The sequence below is a fragment of the Xenopus laevis genome, chromosome 7L (assembly GCF_017654675.1).
Source record: "Xenopus laevis strain J_2021 chromosome 7L, Xenopus_laevis_v10.1, whole genome shotgun sequence".
Classification (NCBI taxonomy): Eukaryota; Metazoa; Chordata; class Amphibia; order Anura; family Pipidae; genus Xenopus; species Xenopus laevis.
The window spans coordinates 75666793-75688460 of record NC_054383.1 but is presented as its reverse complement, the minus strand read 5'-3'; the positions used below and the strand labels follow the sequence as shown (position 1 = coordinate 75688460).

The 21668-nt window shown below is 37.2% G+C and overlaps 1 protein-coding gene across 1 annotated transcript; it reads right to left on the bottom strand.

Moving 5' to 3' along the window:
- Positions 1-1951: 1951 nt before the first annotated feature.
- On the bottom strand, positions 1952-21092 carry tmem45b.L (transmembrane protein 45B L homeolog). Its single transcript, NM_001097673.1, is given in 6 exon segments — positions 1952-3330; positions 5311-5456; positions 7495-7679; positions 11194-11406; positions 13348-13543; positions 20994-21092. Coding segments are annotated over 5 exon segments (843 nt in total). The 5' UTR covers positions 13532-13543; positions 20994-21092; the 3' UTR covers positions 1952-3215.
- Between the last annotated feature and the right edge of the window lie 576 nt (positions 21093-21668).

Below are 21668 nucleotides of genomic sequence, written 5' to 3'. Positions count from 1 at the left end.
AGCAGTGATCCCCAACCAGTGGCTCGGGTTCCAGTAGCTTCAAAGCAGGTGCTTATTTTTGAATTCCTGGCTTGGAGGATAGTTTTAATTGCATACAAATTAAGTGTACTACTTTTAAGAGCCTTCTATAGGCTACTAGATCACATAGGGCCAATCACAGCCTTATTTGGCACCCCCAGGAACATGTTTCATGCTTTTACTGCTCCCCAACTCTGTTTACCTATGAATGTTGCTCATGGGGGAAAAAAAGGTAGTGGACCCCTGCCTTAGAGAAACCCTTGGGTGCCTGCTGTTGCCACCATTGCTTTAATTCACCTTGCTGAATAAGAGAACTTTATATTGAAATCCAATTAGTGTTTCAGTATTGATGGACTAATTTTTGATAAGTGCCAATCCAATCACTGTATGTGGTTTGGATCCGATTCACATACATCTCGGCAAGATTACTGTGTGCTCCAGATCTGGTCCCAGGGTTCTTCTGACAGGAATTGGGGGCAGGAGAAAATGGTTGCTGAAGTAACTAACTGGGTGTATCTCTAAAATAAAAAAGGTATTGCCCATTTACCAACCACAATACATAATACGAAGCAGAGCATTGACTCACTGACTCATAACGATTTCAGAAATTTATGAGAGACACTGGCTGTGGGACTCAGGACTTGTGCCCTGGATGCATTTAACTAACAACGCCTTTGGTTTCAATACTGGAAAAGGTTAGCAGTTCTACCAATTTTGGAGACATGGTAAGCTAATACTTCAGTACTCATAATGGGCAGAGGCAAAAAATCCAGTCTAAGTAAATGTGGTGGATTGTAAATAAATACAGACCCTTAATCAATTTTCTTATTTTAATGAATAACAAATACTGAATGTTTGTATACCCACAGCTTGTTCTGTTCTGCTAGCATATAAATGCTTTAGTGCAAATTAGCAATTTTTGATTTATCCCCGTAAACCTCAGTGGAACATAAAAACATGATTTACATTGCATGGCAAACCATTGCAACCCTTCAGTAAATAAAAGTATAGTATGGATAAGCACGACTAATAATTTACTGACCTTCAACTTTTTCATATTTTATGTAAAAAAAAAAAAAAATTATATATATATATATATATATATATATATATATTCCATACCTGTATATAATGCAACACAATCAAGTTTTGTTACGATTGTCCTAAAATTTTAAAAGAATTTAGATTTTTTTAAATGACAAAGCAGGAGAGAAAGTGTTTGTGCTATTAATTTGCCAGGATTATAAAACGTATTAAAATTGCAGTAATAAACTACAAGGGAAATAAAGAGATGACCATCATCATGAACAACATATCAACTGAACTGCATAAAATGGGAAGAAAGTCTTAACATTCATCCAAGAAATGAAACAATCATGAGTCATTCACAGGTATGACTGCACAGGATCTCCAGGTGCAATAAATAGATGTCACCTCTATTATTATGGTCTATGAAGAATACCTCAACAAAGGTAAGATACAAGGCAGCCCCCAAACATTCTGATCTATGTGCATATTATTTTCAATGTAATCTTAAATACATGGTGCGTGTGAAGAATTGAGAAAACTAGTTGGATGACTAGCAAAATGTCTTTAAGTAATAAAAAAAAATTTCAGCAAGTCCAGTTGATTTGACTTATTATTATAGATATATTCACTGTTGCTCTCATGAACCCATGACTAAGTACCCTAAGTGGGTGCGAAACAGATGGAGATTATACTTAACTTTGTATAAATGAAAATATTTTTTTAACCAATCCTCTCTCATCCCGTGGATCAGTTCGAGTGCTGGTTGGCTCTGCTTCTACTTACCGTATATTCCACCTTTCTGTTCGAGACATTTCTGTTTTACATTCATGGTTTCTAGAATCAGTGGCATCATATTTGGAATTTTAAACAAGAAATTCATGATAAAATTAAGACCCACTGCAAGTTAACTTATAATACCACATTTATTTACGGTAAAGAGAAGTTGCTGTTCTTTTATCAAATCAGTATTTATATAATTGGTTTTTACAATATTTACTATTCATGCTTCCTCACTAGGGTAGGGGGATCAAAGGGGGTGATTCGGAGCATTTTGTCATCTGGGAAATTAATTGTTTAAAGAACTTTTAGAATAGCTGGGTGTACCCACACTTGTAGGTGTATGCCATACGAGTGCCTGGGGGATTTTGTCCCAACTCGTAGAGCTATATTAATCACTGTAAGACAATATAAACGTTAAACTGCCATGCATGCCATTGCCTTACGGAAAACAGGTCTGATGCTAGCAGTGTCGGACTGGGATGCCAGGGGCCCACCAGAAAACCTTAGACTGTGGGCCCATCTTAGACAATGGACTCACTTTCCAAACTATTATTTCTACTCTCCTCACTCAACCTCTTTATTATCCTAGTCTTTTATATCTACTTAATATATTCTTCAATTTTTAAGCATTTGTTTCCCATAAATAAATAGGGAATGATCATAAAATATGCTAAATGGTTAGAAGCAAGAGGGCCCACTGACACCTGGGCCCACCGGGAGTTTTCCTGGTATCCTGATGGGCCAGTCCGACACTGGATGGTAGAGTAACAAAATGTCCAGCAACTGGCATACTCCTATAAGGGCAATCAGGTCAAAATATAATCTACTTCATTAGGCTGTTTTAATTTTCTCTGTCTTCCCTCTGCAATCCATAACATTAGTACAGTAGTTAAATTAGCATTTATAAAGTACATTTAATACCAAAGTATCTGTAAGTTACACATCTCACTATAAGTAAACAAGGTGTACTATTATCCTGCATTATATCAAAAGCATATGTTTAAGAGCTCTTAGTCCAAAAATGTGTGTATGGAAGCTTTACTGATTTAGGAATATTAAATATTTACAGGCTCGGATTTGAGGCGAGGCCACAAAGGCCTGGGCTGAAGGGGGGCAAAAATTCAGGGGCGGCATGACACCCTTCCACATTATAGGAGCACTGGGGAGCCGCAGCTCCCCAGCACTCCAGTGCATGTGAAGGTAGGCAGGCACTAGGACCTGGTGGCTTAGGGGAGCTGAAGAGGAAGATCCGGGCTTGAATATATACAAGATCCATAAATGATTCCCACAGGGTTTTCAGCTGCTCAATAACTTTTAGAACCCACATTTTTTAGCACATCTCTGAATTGTTTGCTTAAGAATTTTAGTCAATTTGTTGATGTTAAGTTTCATTCTTCATCTGAGCCAGCTAGAAGAGAGGCTTCCGCTTCAGCCTTCTTAGAATTTATTTTCCGAATGCCGTTATCCACAATGCCAGACAACTTCTTGTGCCTCTTTACACAACTGCAATAAAAAGAAAATATAAATAAAAGGGTGTTGTGTGTCTTACCGCATATATAGATTTGAATATTCATTACTGTCAGGATGGAGAGTTTATAGTGTAGAATTCATTGTGCTAAAGGATAAAACGGGCTTTTGTAAGTGTGTATGTGTTTCTGTCTGAGGGTTTCAGATGAATGATTGTCTTAATAATGATTTTTTTATTGTGACACCCAGTTGAAAGGGGATTGAGGTTAGCTTTAATCTCTGGGATGCTTCAATTACACAAGGCCCCAGTAAAGACACTGTACCCTAAGGGAAACTACCTGCACAGTGGGAGCAGGGACCACATGGCACAGGTATGGGAACAGGAAACCTATTATCCAGAAAGCTCTTAATTATAGTCTCCAACAGACATTTTAATCAAATGTAATTTTTAAAAATTGTTTTCTTTTTCTCTGTGATAATAAAACAGTAAGTATAAGCAAAAAGACTCAAAGGAGTATATATGCCAATAAGTGATAATGGACCAAGTAGATTGGGGTGTCCTCAAACTCCCTAGTTAAATTATATACACACAAAAATTGGGACTCAACCCCCTCACCATCTGTCCAAAAATATACTGTAAATGATCACTCAAAAGATAAAATAAAAGGCAATATTTATTAACCACCATGCCAGGAGTACTCAAATTAAAACAAACTTAAAAACAAGCTGTGCTGCAACAGTACCTTGTGCTTGATCCAAACTGAGATATAATTAAACATTATTTGAAAGCAAAACAATCCTATTCGGTTTAATAATTAAATGATTTTTAGTGGATTTATGGCGTAGAGATCCAAATGAAAGAAAAGCCCTTATCCAACCCAAGGCCATGAGCATTCTGGATAACAGGTGCCATACCTATATTAGAATAGTGACAGCAAAGCTCATTTCATAGTATACCTTAGAGATGTAAGAAAGTCAGAACAGATTAGCAAGAGCAGCACTTGACTCCACCAAAGGATTGATAGAATGAAGGTCAGCTATTCCTGGACACCCAGTTGGAAGGGAATTCAGGTTAGCTTTAATGTTTGAAATGCTTCCACTGGAGGGGACCCACAAATCTGGTATCTCACTACTAGTGAACTTAAACTTTTTTAAAGTGCATTTTCCTTTCTGTTATGTGTGCCTGAAGTTTTTTACTTTTTTACTTTTTACCTGCCTATGTCATTATATTTTTAAATTACCGCTTGTAGATTAATTTGCTAAGCAAGTACCTCGTTTATGTTAAACATCAATTGCATGGTTCAGAACCACTGGCACCCTTATTTCTTCAATCGCAGCATTTAAGTTCTGGTTCAACCACACCATCCCTTCCTCCAATTACCACTGCACAGACCCAGCTGATAGAGAGGGTGGCAAATGTAACAGTTTTCTGCCCGAGAGCAGCCAGAAACATAATATAGGCCAAAGAAGGGTTACATAATTATAGAGGAGTGTGTATAAACACAAGTGCTTTTGTGGAACATTTGAATGATTGCAGGCTCGCACTTGCATTAGTAAATGAGTTAAGCTCTCTCTCTTTTGTCCTGTCCTTATTTTCTAGTACTGAAGAGACACAAAAACTGGATTGTGCAGATGCTTACACGGGTGGGGTTTGCTTGATGTTGGCAAGAAAATAGCATTATTATTGATACTGAATACTGGTTACTGTGAATAATGGATAAAGGGAATTCAATATATGTTGTTAAAATGTTGTTTGTTTTTTCAAATGGCTGGCTCTTGCTGTGATCTTAACTTTGTCCTTATTCCATCTGTATCCACTGTCTCCATCCATATATCAAATATGCGTCAAAGTTAATAATAGAAAGGTGAATAGGCTAATGTTAATAAGAAAACTACACAGTTCCTCTTCAAGTTAGTTGAACAATTTAGTTGAATATTTAGCTATCTATTGAATAGGTTACAGTGATATATTTTTACTATACTACCAAAATATTATAAATAATTAGTAATACTTACCAATAGACCAGAGAATAGTTGATAGCCATGATAAGCAAGGCCACAGCATAATGCCAGCAGAAGCACATGGTGATAAACATGACGTTCCCGTGGTCAGTCTGGTCCCACTCTGGTGCCCCTCCAAGTGGGTATAGCACAAACCCAATCTATAACAATTACACACTTTATCATTGTGCATCCAATTACACAGTACACCTTAGTTACATGCCGGATATGTTTTGGGATTTTAGCATTAGGTGTCAGAAGCTTTGGATCTTTCACACTAATTTTAATATTGGTCCCTAGTAGTAGCAACACTTTTGTAGGATGCATTTTCATTTGGTTTTAATCAAATTAAATCAATGCTTCTACTACTATTTACATCCTACTGCATTTATAAGTGTAATATATACAGTATATACAAGTATGGGATCTAATATCTGGAAACCCACTATCCAGAAAGCTCAGAATTATGTCTCTCTCCCATAGACTCCATTTTAATCAAATAATTCAGATTTTTACTGAAACTGGATTTCTTTTTTTAATAATAAAACAGTACCTTGTCCTTGATCCAAACTAAGATATAATTAATCCTTATTAAAGGCAAAACAATCCTATTGAGTTTGATTTATGTTAAAATTAATTTTAAGTAGATAATGTATTGAGATCCAAATTATGATCCTGGGTCCCGAGCATTCTGGATAATAAGTCCCATAGCTGTATATGCTAGTGCTAGTGGAGTAAGGGATAAGGGAGTCTATAACATGTTCCTGTTCACGGATTATTTTTCATAGTGCTAATTAGTTACATTTGTTTGTTTAAATACTTTTATTGCAACCATTATTATTAATATTTGTCAAAGGCAGCTGAAATCTGCAGAGAAAACTCTTGTTAGCATCTTTGGAAAATGGTATTGCTGCAAAGGCTTTCAAGATCTGACTCCTTGATACGCAACAATAGTTTGGAGCAGATTGCCTCTACTTCTAAGTAGGTTATGGACTTTTTTTGGCAGAAAAATGCCCGTCACTCCTGTATCTGTTGACCTGAATGCCAAGCAGTTTTTTTTTACCAGTAAGATGTTTTCTGCTGTGTATATATTCTGTGATATGTTAAAACAGCATTTAAAAAAGTTATCACATAACTTTATAGGGCAAAGAAAGTAATTTATATATCATAGGTTCCCTCTACCGGCACTCACACAAACACTCCCCATTTGTGCCCCATTTCCCCTTTCCTATTAATAAAAGGTAAAGTAGCAAAGTGGGGTTTACACCCACCGCGTCAGGCCACTTGCCATCATGTCCACCTTTGTAGCCTGAAGCATGTACAGTTGAAGCCAATCTGGTCCTGACTTCAACAGCCACCTACTCTGATATGCTACTTTGCCTTTAATTAAAGGGAAACTATTACGAAAATGTAATATAAGCTTCATCATACTGAAATAAGAAACTTTCTAAATACATTCAATTAAAAATTCGGTAGCGTTTCTAAAATAATCACGTTTATCTTCAATATTCCTCTATCAGTATCTGTTTCTTTACATTCTCTCTTCATGCAGGAGTTGAGCATCAAATATTCATTGACAGGTAGATCCAATATATCTTATAGGGGGTCTCCTTTTGCCTAAAAGGTGTATTAGAGCTCACTCACTATTAAAATCACCAGACATCATGTCTCTCTACATGCAGGATTTGTGCAAAAGGCAGTTATTTTGTTAGATTTTGTTTGTACTAGAATCAATGACTTCATATTTTCTATATGTGACACTTTTTCAAATATTGTGAAAGTGTGAAGTTTCATTTTTTCACCTTCTAAAGCTGCTCTGGGAGGAGGGTCGCCGACCCTGTAAACTGTTCTAAACTTTAAATTTAGATTTTGGAAAACGGTAAAAATTAAATAATAGAAAGTAATTGAAAAAAGTCTATTTCTGATAAGCAATTTGAAAACAATTGAACTCAAAAAAGTGTTTGGAAGGTGAACAACCCCTTTAATACTAAACAATTTATAGATTCAAGATCAGGCAAAAATCTAATCCCTAACTATAGAGTTTACATAGAACCCATGTGTATATTTTACAGTATACCTGAGCAAAGAGAAAGAAAAGTGCCAGTATGCTAAATCAGCCTTCAGTAAATTATATTTTAGTCCATTTAGATTTAGAGGCAGAATAGTCATCCATGAAGTGGGAGAGAACCTAGAACTTACCTGCCAGAACCATGTTCCCTGAAGAATAGTGAGACTGGAACGGAATAACTCCAGAATAATATCATTTCTCAGAAACACTTCTATCATAATACATATAGCACCTCCAAAAATAGCAATGAGAAGCAAAGAATGAATGTGCTGGTCAAGTGCTGGCCGATTATGGACATGATAATAGAAGAGGAGACCTGCAGAAAAAAAAGCAGGAATAGAACTTTAGTGAGAATTTAAGGAGACTTAAGATCAACTTATATACACCCATATACATACATACGGTGACATAAATTGAGGAAGCAGACCCCAAAATTGCAGGGGGGGGAAGGGGGCCTGGACCGTGGGTACTGTTTCATCTATAGCTTTAAATCAGGGATCCCCAACCTTTTGAACCCGTTAGCAACATTCAGAAGTAAAAGGAGTTGGGGAACTCTCAACAAAACCAGATGGGACTTATCCTCCAATAGTATGGGCCCAATTATTACAAAATACACACATAATCGTATTGAAGAGTAAAGATAAAAGGCAATATTTATTTAACTACCATGCCACAGATACTTAAAACCATTTAAAAAATAAAAAAACAGCGCTGCGCTGGGTTCAGGGATCCCTTTAACCCCAAATAACCACTTATAAAGAGGACTCCTCTATGTAGGATTTGGTGGAGATTTGATTATGTCTAGGTGGCTCAACAGCCAGTATTCCAATCAAGCGTTAGTAGGTACACATGTAAATCCAATTGTTCATGTGAGGGAACGAAAGTGCATCCTTATAATTCACATCCGCAAAATATTGCAGAAAAGAAAATCCTGGTTATATAACACTGAATAGCGTGCTGCAGCTTAGTGAAGATTACTATCTCCCGCGGATACAATAGTACCCGTGATGGTTTGCGGTGCAAAGCCAGTATATCAGGTTTAATGTCTTTGCGGGTAACTGGATTTGCCAATGTCTACTGTCCCATCCATATATTTACAGCCGCCTATTGCTCTCAGTGGCCAGCTGAGAAGTTGCGGCTTCGTGATACTGCGATCACTGACAATCACCGTATTGTGCCAGCCCAGGTGTAATAGTTGTCCCGGCTATCACCAGACCCGAAAATAAATGTATACAGACCACGTGTCTTTGAGAGTTTTCACCCGATAATTTCCGCGTTCCATCAACTGGCAGGAGATCTTCAGTCTGCGCACTTAAGTTCCCAAAATAGGGGAGCAGGGTATCCCAAACGACTCAGTGTCAGCGCTGTGCCTCGACAGCTGTTTCGCCACTCAACGTGGCTTAAAGCCACGTTGAGTGGCGAAACAGCTGTCGAGGCACAGCGCTGACACTGAGTCGTTTGGGATACCCTGCTCCCCTATTTTGGGAACTTAAGTGCGCAGACTGAAGATCTCCTGCCAGTTGATGGAACGCGGAAATTATCGGGTGAAAACTCTCAAAGACACGTGGTCTGTATACATTTATTTTCGGGTCTGGTGATAGCCGGGACAACTATTACACCTGGGCTGGCACAATACGGTGATTGTCAGTGATCGCAGTATCACGAAGCCGCAACTTCTCAGCTGGCCACTGAGAGCAATAGGCGGCTGTAAATATATGGATGGGACAGTAGACATTGGCAAATCCAGTTACCCGCAAAGACATTAAACCTGATATACTGGCTTTGCACCGCAAACCATCACGGGTACTATTGTATCCGCGGGAGATAGTAATCTTCACTAAGCTGCAGCACGCTATTCAGTGTTATATAACCAGGATTTTCTTTTCTGCAATATTTTGCGGATGTGAATTATAAGGATGCACTTTCGTTCCCTCACATGAACAATTGGATTTACATGTGTACCTACTAACGCTTGATTGGAATACTGGCTGTTGAGCCACCTAGACATAATCAAATCTCCACCAAATCCTACATAGAGGAGTCCTCTTTATAAGTGGTTATTTGGGGTTAAAGGGATCCCTGAACCCAGCGCAGCGCTGTTTTTTTATTTTTTAAATGGTTTTAAGTATCTGTGGCATGGTAGTTAAATAAATATTGCCTTTTATCTTTACTCTTCAATACGATTATGTGTGTATTTTGTAATAATTGGGCCCATACTATTGGAGGATAAGTCCCATCTGGTTTTGTTGAGATTTTGAAAAGTATATGTGGACACCTCCAATTAGGCCATTTCAAATTGGAGAGACACCTTGCGTAATCAATTTAAGTATATAGGAGTTGGGGAACAACACAAGCATGAAAAATGTTCTTGGGGTGCCATATAAGTGTGATTGGCCATTTGGTAGCCCGTATGTGGATTGTCAACCTACACTGAGGCTCTGTTTGGCAGTGCACTTGGTTTTTATGCAACCAAAACTTGCCTCCAAGCCTGGAATTCAAAAGTAAGCACATGCTTTGAGACCCCTGGGAGCAACATCCAGGGGGCTGGAGAGCAACATGTTGCACACGAGCTACTGGTTGGGGATCACTGCTTCAAATAAATCCCCACCTCCCCTGCTGCTGACTTTTCTCTGTGTTGGATGCAGACCTATGCTATTAACATGCCAGCAGGTCGGTATTTTCGTGGCACATGTCTACGGTGGTAGCTTTAGGGTGTGGCCCTATATAGTAAAAAAGAATACTACAGTTTCCTAGGCAATTGGCAAATGCACTAAGCGATTGGTGAGGGGCGGGAAGTCCTTATAGCAGCACGAGATGCTGCATGCCTTCCTTAAAGGTAAACTATTATTTTGGAAAAGTATAACAGCGTTTTTTTTGTTTTATAGCCAACAGTTACTTTAAAAAACATTTCAAGTAACAGTACTTTAAAGGCTTACTATAGCCATATCAGTGCTATAAAATCTATAGAACAAGCTGGAAAGGATTGCTCAATGACAGCCAGTGATATCACCGGAAGTGCTTTCAAATTTGTTGTTGAGTTAACATAACACAAACATGCTACAAGAATGTAATGATTAACTGAAGTCATGTCAACTAAACTCGGAATCTCTGACTCATTTCTAAATCAGACTGGTTTAACTAGTTTCCAGCTTCCAATGGCTAAACGCAATTCTTTGAAGTGCAGCTAGTTAATCCCTTGGGTGCTGGCTGTGGCACAATAGTATGCATGGTGCTGGAATGCTGGTTCCTCCATATTAACCCATAGATTAAGGGTTTAAAGCTGGTGCAAACTACAAATCTGCAACCGTTCTACCCTTTTTTATTTTATTCAAGTATATGAATGAAAAACATCTTGAGGGCTATGGTTTTGAGAACCTTTCCCTGAAGGGTATGTGCACCGTGCATTCCTGCTGAATATTCTTTAATAAAAATGGATCTCATCACACATTTTTGTCCTACCCATAACTTCCACAGTAGGTAGCACTGTCTGAATCTTAGTATATGTAATGTCATTCAAAAGTAAAAGAATGGACTAGGTTAGTAAATTAGCTTGCTGGACCAAAGAATCAGCAGATGAAATATAACAGAGGATGGAATATGCATTTGTGGATCCCATTTAAACTTTTGGAATAGTTGATTATTTGCAAAGAAGATTAGTTTACCTTTGAACATTTTCTTGTATTTTATAGTTCCATGGTCACAGTGGTCACGGAGTAATAAAGGGCAAACGATAACTCAATCAGTATAGTATTGGTGTATTAAAACTTGAGGTGCAGAAAAAAAAGCTGTAAGACTGCAACATTTGAATGCAGTTATACACACACTCTTACCTTCAACAATGACAGCCATGCCCAAACTGAGACGATCCAATCCCTGTGGTACGTTTAGGGGAAAATAAGTCAGGATATCCACCACACCTGAGATTCCATAAAAGAGGTACATAGTTGTATGCTGCCAGTTCATTAGCTTTACCCAGCTGTGATCCTCTCCATTTACAAGGTGCATATGAGGCCCATCGGGAACAAATTGCTCTGCCAGCATCCCTAAAACAACATAAGCCATTTCCATGTCTGGTCATTTTCTGCATACCAAAGCTATTACAATCTTGCAATTTTAAACATAATATATTTAATATCCCCCCTTTGCTCTTTAATATTGCTCTCAACTGTATGTCATAACTGCCACCTGTAAACGTCTTTCCTTTATCATGCAGAACATAGACTTAAATCATGATTATATTTGTGTTGTTACCATTGCTACAGTATCTCTGTTTCCTGTAAAATACAGTTCTCAGCATTTACTGTCCTTCTGAATATTCCTGACTGTTTTTTTTTTTTTTTAGAAAATCCTGTTGGTATTGGGTTTGGGAAAAGCCCCCACTAAAAAAATAAAGGCTTCTGAATAAAGCTGTCATATATTCAGCAGAGCTGTTCCAACTGTATTCCAACCAGCAGGAACTCAAATAGCAGTCTTCCCACCAGACAGGTAAATATTTCAAAAAGTTTATTTGGTACTCAAGGAGGTAGCCTTACGTGTTCCACAAATATTCAATCATAGGCTATTCCAACTTTACTGTTTTGCTGCCTCACAGAGGCTTGCTTATTACTGCTTGGATACCCATTAGGACAAATGCCTCTTTGATCAATAGGAAAACAAAATACTTTTGCAGAAATATATACAGATAAAAGAAGAAGGATAGCTTCTCTAAATCGGGCTTATAACATCTTCATTCACTCATGGGGTTCAGCAATTTCTACCACCGTCATTTGTTTTACTTAGTTCACTCTCCATGGCAGGCCCAGAATAATATTCAAAATAGGCCCTGGTATTTCAACTACACAAAGGCCCAAACAGTCTTCCACCAGCCCACTAAATATTGACTGTCTTTGGCATCTTACGGCAACCCATCTGGCATTTGCCAAAATCCACAGATTGTCAGTCTGGCCTGCTCATGGACAAACATACTGTACTTGCACTAGAAAAGATTGTTCATGAAACAGAATTTCAGTTCCAGGAGTATTCACCTGCAGGGAAATTTTCTTCCCCATTGTGGCCTTATCATTCCTGGTCATAATTAGCTTTCTTTCAGTCATAACTTGGCTCTGATCAATAGGCCACGCTGGCTTTCTGAGTTCATAGTTCACTTGACTGAACTTTAATTCCATTAATCACTTCACATAAAACAATAGTCATTTTCTAACCAATGTAGAAGTGGTAACATTTAACACATACATACAACACATAACAGTGGTAACATAGGCAAACATTTCATAAAGTAGTTGACAAGAAATTTCTCTTAGAATAAAATGTGTCCAGAACTAAATAGCTATCCCTGCCACTGCCCCTGCCAGAAGCCTAAGGTGTGGTATACGAGCAGGAAGACTGCCTGTGTTTTGAAACAGAATATTTCTGGAGCTAATATAGAAAAGAGCAGCCAGGCTATAATATTACTGGATATGCATTACATCCCATGTTTGCCATTTAAGTCAATTGGTATTGAATAGGGATGTTTCTTTGTACTAAATTAGGATTGTTCTACAGTTACACATTTATTGTGGATGCTTAACAATGGAATATATGCTATATTAAAATAACATCTGATCATTAAGATAATTACTGAATTTAATGAAAAAGTAGATAAATAAGTAGATGACCAGTGCACTGATAACCCCCTGTGGCATACATGGAATCCTCCTAAACAAAACATTCACAAAGAAGGGAGTGGGTTGTATTCTGGTAATTATCTGGCAAGGACCAAACATGGAGTAGCTTCAATTTTTCTGTTAGGGAAATTATAATTTAGCTTCATTTAATATCACTTTTAACACATTCTTTGCATAATATTTTGGTAAATTGTTAATTATCGTGTAAGAGATAAATCACAGTTATAGCTGATAATCCAGTTTTTTAAACGCATTGTTGTATTTTATCCGGGATCATAAAAATGTAACAAAGAAAAAGAAAATCACATTTAAGTGACTTACCTATTAATGCAAATAGTGCTTTAAGTATTCCTTCAATGAGCTCCAAACGTTCATAGCACTTGTTGGACCTACAGTTTCCTTTTACCTTGCTGTTCAGGTATCTAAGTGGATACTTCACAGACCACCATAAGCCAAAGACAATGAAAAAGCTACCCGGAAGGGCATGACCTTTGAAATTTGCCATTTTTCTGGATGCCTATAAGAAAAAAAGTCAAAAATGGAATGTAGTTCCAATGCCTTTTGTAAACATTTCTGCTATATACCAGTTGGTTCTAGTTTTTCTCATAACATTGCAGTCATGAAAAGCAAACATCAAGCGCGCTTTCTGTTGCTATGCTGGTTATCAGTTCATTAATCAAGTCAGCTTTAAACATCACTATATACTCATTCCTGGTTTAACAGTTACCTGAAAATGTGGTCTGTTAGACTTAGCATAGCACTTATTGTTTGCCAAAATAGATGTTAATGGCCATGGTGTGAGACAAATTATATGTTAAAAGACAGTAACTAGTTCAGTTTGTAACTAGAAGATACTGGGCCCAACAAAATATCTTTTTACCATGTTACCCAAGGAACATATCCTCAATCGCAAACAAATATTGAAATGATATACCTTTAAGTGCTTTACCTGCACCCCTACACTGTTAACCCTCTAGCAGCCACAGGATCTGGTCCCTCTATTGTAATACTCCTGTCATAAGACAATTATCTGTTAATATGTTCAAAACTGAACTTCATTTTATATTTTAAATAACACCTGTACCTACACTTATGTCTGACGCTCGTCTCTTATACAATGTGAGCCTTTTTAAAATGTTCATGGATTGGTCATCAGGATTCTGACAGGCCACAGACCGGACGAGGTTCATCCAGATACAGAATTCTGATTATGTGCTATTATTTAACATTATAACTGTGGCACCTACAATTCCCTCTACCTATTAAACAATAGCAAATGAGTTGTAATTAAAGTACAAGGAAATATAAGCAGTGGGGGATCCAATTTATTAAGACCTTTTTTTGGCCCAGGCCAGTGTGCGTCCTCTGTAACAAACAAACCAGTTCAGGGGGACTTCACTGGGCACAAAGTTGCAGTGGATTCAAAGGGTAGGGCAACAGGACTGTTAACTCCATTGTTACTGACATACAGTCAATATAATCAATGGCAAAGATAAAGAAGAATGAAAAGAAGAACCAGCATGCTTGATAAACGGATTTCCTAACTAGGATTCTGTTCAGTCATTGTTCACCCTGGAGGAAAAAGTATTTCTTTTCATTATCAGTAAATAATTACACAAGAATTCATACATAGGTAGGTATATAGTGTGTCAATATATTGATTTGTGTTATGTTAAACAGTAACCAAAGCAATATCATCATCATGTATTAGTACAGATTAGGAGCAATGCAATATTTGGTAGTCACACAGTTAATAGTGTCTCTCTTTAAAGGTTCTGACACCTTTAGATTTCTTCAGGCTAATACCCTCTACCCCTCTTCAGAAGGACTCTTAATGGGGCTTAAGGCATAATACTTGCTTAGTCCTACCTATCTTATGCTGCTAAACATTTTGGTTTAGGAATCTAGCCCTAAAGTTGGATATTTTTCATGAAAAGGGACCTTTCTCAATTCTCATCTTCTGCTGAACCTTCTAAATTCAGGTTTTGGACACTTACATTTCTTTCCTTCTTGAGGGGGATCCAAAGAATATCTATACCAGGAGTGCCTACACTTTACTAAAGTGAGGTCTACTTTTAGTGATATTATCCCATTATGATCTACATCCATAAAAGCATTGTTAGCATTCTGTTTCATGGAAAAAATTACTTAAATATTATATTGATTTATGAGAATTTATATTGCTATATTTAACAAAACTATTTCTTATGTAACCATAACATGATAAATATAGAATGAAAAAGGTGTAGACAAGCTGTTTGTTGACAGTGTTGAGATCTACTGATCACCAGCTAATGGTCTACTGGTAGATCCCAATCTACCTTTTGGACACCCCTGATCTATACCTATTCCCAGCTTAATATACTTTCGAGGGGGAACAACATCGGACATACATAGTGGGGCTTCCCTAAAGCATTCCATTACACACTCTTATTGGTTGGTAGGTACCTTGTTCCAATGATTTACTAGGGCTATTTGAAACAGGACACACTCTAGTAGGGATATCATATTTATGCATTTTACAGCAGTCATATGTTAAAAGGATGATGTCTCAGTTTTCAAATTTCTGCTGTGTGATCCACACAACCTAATATCTTGTGGATCCCAAAGCATCATATGTGTGAGGCAACAAGAACCTAAATGTCTTGCCCAAGCCACTAAGTCAGACTGCTGCAAGATTCTAAAGAGAAAAAACTTGTAGTAACCGACTTCTGTGCGTTATAGTAGTTTGAGACTGGTTTGTTCTCAGGGATGAATTCACTGGACTAAGATATTTATGAATTATCAAATCTCATTTCGGTGAAGACAAATTAAAACAAAAAAAACAAGACCGCTGGCTTCATCCTAAAAACAATGTAAGAAGTAAAATACATGTTGTATTTCCTTTAAAATTAAACCAAACCCTTGATAATGAAACTCTACTGAATGTCTCAGCTCTAATCTAAAAATACAATCCTTTATGCTCCCTACAGTCTGCTTCTAACATTCACCTCTCTTCTCCATATCCGATTTCTGACTGACACATTTGAGATTTTGTCACCGAAATTCCTTGACACAACATGACACAACAATCAGACTTTGCTCTTTACTTTATACAATTTCTGTAGACCCACCTGTATAAAGAAGCCAATTTGATACATCCTGAATAGTCACTAATTAATTTCAACAAACTTATGCTCATGTAAGCAGGGACCTGTTTTTCTAATCTTTCATTCTGTAACTTGTGTTACAGCATACTTCTTATACCTTGTTATATTCTAAATTCTCTATAACAAAAGGTTCTAAAGCAGTTTGCAAGGGGTACCCCATAAATAGCATTTCTGTTTGTTGTGATTAGCATTAATGCTAGAGAGGCTATAAACAGGTGAACAAAACTGGACAGATTCCCTCATACTTGTCTCATAGAACTGCTGTAGAATTTTCTATGTAGATTTATCATACTTGCAGTTCGTATCAGTGACACCAAAAATGTGCCCATTTTTTTTTACCTCAACCTCATGTAAAGTAGGTTTTCACATGGGAATTTAAGTGAATTTACACAGACGGGTGATAACATAGCAACATTGCTATTAGTGATTATTAGTGAAAAGTGCTTCACTTGGCAGTTGCAGGTGCTCAGCCTGACATCCACACACAACAGGTGGAGCAGCTCCCTCAGTCTGGAGCTTATGTTTCAAGGTAAAACAATTTTACACAGCTGTGAAACTGGCTCCAACAGGGACATCTAATCTTCCACTGCTTTTCCTCTGGGATCTTCATAATACAATCAATTTGACATTTTTGCTTCAGCCACATCTTCAGATTTTTTGTCTTTTTAATGGCATCATAAAGGTAGGTAACTGGGCAGATAAAGTTGCACAGCCCACAATGTAGAAGTGTATTTACAGTATAGCCATTGAGATCCAATATACATATATATATATATATATATATATATATATATATATATATATATATATATATATATATATATATATATATATATATACATACATATATATATACAGTACAGTAAAATCCCCATTTTACATTTTTAAGGGGACCAAGACAAAATTTGTATAAAATCTGGGAAAACTTAACATCAGGGAAATGTGTCAAGGCAATTTATTCTTCAGGTGCTCAAAGTATATAAGCACAGGAGTCATTACATTAAAACACAATATTTACTGTGCTAATGACAAAGGTTGAGCATTGCAGCATTAATGTTACACTATGGGGGGGGGTATATGCAAGGCCTCTCTGATAGTCAAATGCACAACCTAAAGCAATACGTGATTTGTGCTGACTCAGACTTAGAACTGACTATTTATAGATAGAACCATGGCAAAATAGGCATCTGGTTAGTATTATAAGTATTTTCACAAAGGACAAAGCCATTTTTATCACGACACAATTTTGGTGTAAAGTACAGGAAAACATTATGTAAAATCAGGGAATAGGACCCATTAAAATGCATTAAAATTTGGTGGGACCTCAAAAAACGGTATAAAATGTGGGAAAACTTAAAATCAGGGCATGTAAAATTGAGGATTCACTGTAGCAGGTTTTCCTTTTTGTTTTAAAAAACAACTTTATAAAGCTTTGCTTTATAAAAAGCAATTTCTATATTTGTTTTTATACGCACAAACCTTTTTCATAGTAGAACAGCGAGAAATTGAATGTAAATGAATATACAATGGGGTCATTTATAAACAATGGGCAAATTTGCACCTGGGCAGTAACCCATGACAACCAGACAATTGCTTTCAGTGTTCAACCTGCAACTGGCAGGAAAAAGCCAAACACTGATTGGTTGCTATGAGTTACTGCCCAGGTAGAAATGTGCCCGGTGTTTATAAAAGGAGCCTCAATGAATAGAAGAGAGGCCCTCCCCTTTGCACTGTAGATACTACTACAGGTTCAGCAGCAGGTAAAGAGTTTATATAAAGAAACCAATTTATCGGTTATTTACCTGGAATAAAAATATACTGTTGCTTTTGTAGTGGTTAGTGCTGTTGAACACTGAATAAGTAGCTATAATACATATTTTGGCAAACAAATAAACAACTCAGTAGGACAACACATGCATCCTCATGTCAATTAGTATATTTGCACATATTCACTAACGCAGTAACCAATATCACCCAAACAATTACTTGCATTCAGGCGGTTAGTTATGTTAGAGTAACAAAAACAAACTTCTAGTTGCTATAGTAGACTATTGGATTAACATGGATTTGAAGTTGTGTTTGTAAATGATTAGCAATGCGGTTAACTGTGCCCCTTACCCCAGCAGGACAATTGGAATTCCTTAAGGAATTAGAAAATTTTACCAGTTGGAAGAATGGCAAAACCTGCATTTATGGGAAATAGTTCTTGTTTGGTACATTCGCTAGTAAAAATGCAATTAAAACACAGGCTAATTACAAAGATGTTGTATGGTATTCCTATGACCCTAAGGATATTAATTCAAAGTTCCTTAGGGTTTACTTTCTGGTTGCCCAATGTTTGCTTTCTTTGGCTCGCCCGTTTCCCTGCATTTGTTATTCTGCTCTCTCTCATTATATGCTGGTCCAGTGCACTGAATATACCAAGATGTGTTAGATGAGTGGTTCTGGGCCAGGGAATGGCAACATTTTATTTATTTATTTATTTTTTTAAGATCAATGATCTACCTTTGCTACTGTGAAGAGTATAAAGCAGCGTTGTGTATAGGATTAAACATCTTGCAATTTAAACCACTGTCAGATTATATTTACTCTGCAGCATAAGATGCTCAGCTTTATACAGCAAGAGACAAATTGTTTTTCTCAGGTGCACCAAGGCCCAACACGCAAAGAGCTGAATTGTAAGATTCACAAATTAATCTCATGAGATTTAACAAGACTGGGAAAACTATTTAATTACTGGTTCCCAGAGTAGTTGTTAGAGCATTGGAGTTGCAGGTGAAAGAGAACAAAACCATAAAATGCATTTTTAATGTTTCAAACACAATAATGCCTTAGGGGAACCTACTTGAGTTTCTGACCGTGGAATCTGATCTTAATTAAAACAACTGCTGAAGCTGGTGATTAGCAGCCACCAGTTTGAGTTAGCTTAGAAGGACACTTGCCTGGAAAGTGCAACCTTATTACATGTTCATGGGCAGCCACTCCTTAATATAGACAACATGAATCGATGCATTTGATTCCAACAATGAGTTTGAAGTCAGAACACCCAGAAGGCAGCTTACAGGGGTGGAGACAATGACATTTTAACATTCCATAATTCAAAAGGAATAGAAGCATGGAAAGTTTGGCCCTGCCTGATCTCATTATGCCATCTTCCTGGTGTCAACTGAGCTGCACTTGCTCACTGGGCTGCGGTAGAGGATAGCCACAAATCTTTACATGGTTAGCAGAAAGTGAAATTCCATCTGTTGATTGAAACTATTGCTTGTTAAATCTGAATGTGCCTTGTGGTATACAGACACCCCAGAATCAAGTGGAAGATCACGCAGGGGCGCAAAAGCACAAACATTGCATACTGTGTGCCTTGTCTCCCTGTCTGCCCTTTAAGAATATACAGTCCTGCTAAACACAGGCAGTGCTGTATTCATGGGACAAAAACAGGTCTCAAATGAATGATAATAACCCTTAATTATGAAGAGAGCAGAATGAAACTATGATACAATGAAACTATGATGTTCATTTCATTAAAGTCAAAAAAACATGCAGATGAACAGTTTTTACTCTAGTGAAATGAGATCCATTAAATCATTTCCTTAACAAGTTGCTCATGGCAGCATGATAATCAGGAAAGCAGCCCCAGGAGCAGCTACAAAACAAATAAGAGCATTACACTAATTACTTAGACACTCGGATTATCTGGAGTAAAATCAACAACAACTAAAAGGGAAAATGACTCCTCCAGACCTGTACAACTTTGAAGATTTCCACTAAAAATTTTAGATACAAGGTCTTGGCAAGTATTTGCTTTAATTATGACTTTTTGGCGTACTGAATTAGCTGCAGATTACCAAGAAATGGGTGTATCCCACTGCTTTTTGTTTGATGGCTGGTAAGCAAGAAGTGCGTACATTATACTCCTTACAATGACCCTAAACAACCAAATACTTGCAAAATCAGTGTTGGGTGGGGTTGGAACACAGAACAAGTACAACCCCTTCACAGAATTTTACTATGCTGATTTACCAAAAAGTCAATAAACATCAAGCAGCTGCCTGTTTGATTTTGAAAGGAAAAAATGCCTTCCTGTGTTTATATGGAGACAGCCCTTTATACAGAAAACAGAGTGGTCATTAATAACAAAAAATAGAGTATGTAAGAATGTGTACAATGCCCTGTTCCTGATATACTAATCCCAATCACAGGCCTTTTTAGTAGAAAAACAAAAAAGTGCTAGATGGGGTTCAATTTTGTTTCTTAGAATAAATCATCGCTTTAAATCTATTTTTGTTTAGGTCTATGGTTTTTATCCAGTTTTAGAAATCAAGGAGCGAGTAGACAGATAAGTAGCAATTTGTAAAATCCCATTTTCCCTAAGAATTAATATTTAAATATATCAAGTGAGACTAAATGGTAACATTGCAACAAAGAAGGAATCAATAATCATGGTTATGACAAATACAAGTGCCATTCACTAAAGGTTTACCAGAGCCCATAACAGCAGTTAGATTTAAAAGAGGAGAACACTTGCATAACTGGACTTGTGGGTGCTTAGTATGGAAGATAAATTGCAAGGTAGTTATCCAGATTTTGTAGGACTTCCTCTCAAATGGTAATTCTATTAAAGGCCAATATTCATATATGTTTATCCTAGAAGTTGCGCATTTTATACATATGCAGTACAAAGTATATAGTTATAGGAATGTATGCATGTCCAGATTAAACAAATAAAACATTATATATCAAAATAAGAACCAAGATCATATACTCTCTTCTATCCTCCGTTATTCTTTGTTTAAATCCTAGTGTGGTATCTCTCACCTGGGAGCTACAGGCAGCCTGAGCAATGGGTTCTGCAGGTACAGGCGTCTGCTGAATGGAGTTCTGCCTCTGAGTAGGGAGGAGCACACTGTTCCCATGCAGGTGCACACTGACTGACTGGTAGTGCAAGGTGCGTCTAACCTTTGCTCATGTTAGCACAGCGGATGATATAATAAACAGGGTTGTTCAGTTTGCACACCTAGCAATTGTCTAACTGGTTTCTTCCTTGTTTCAAAAAACTAAAGCCATTGTTACATGCAGCTGCTGGAGGGTTTTATCAGAATTTCATTAAGAATACTCCTATTATATGAAACTCAATAAAATCTGCATATTCAGTTTATAGTCACTGTTTATTTGAGATGTATTTGTTTTTAATTACAGCATACAGTAATTATGTGTGACTGAAGCCAGAATATCTATACAAGCCTGGCATGTCTAGTGAAAGTTTGCTTTTGGTTTAAAATATTGCATGTGTTTTCATTTTTAACAATAGCCTGATGCAAATACATCACAATATATGATAAGTTATTATGACTTTTCTTATTCACATAAATGCTTCTTTTCTTTTTGACTATACAGAAGGGCATAACTATAGGGGAAGCGGACTATCAAATGCTTGGAGAGCCCACGAGATATATGGGACCCTGTGGGACAATGACTGATTGCAGGTTCAAT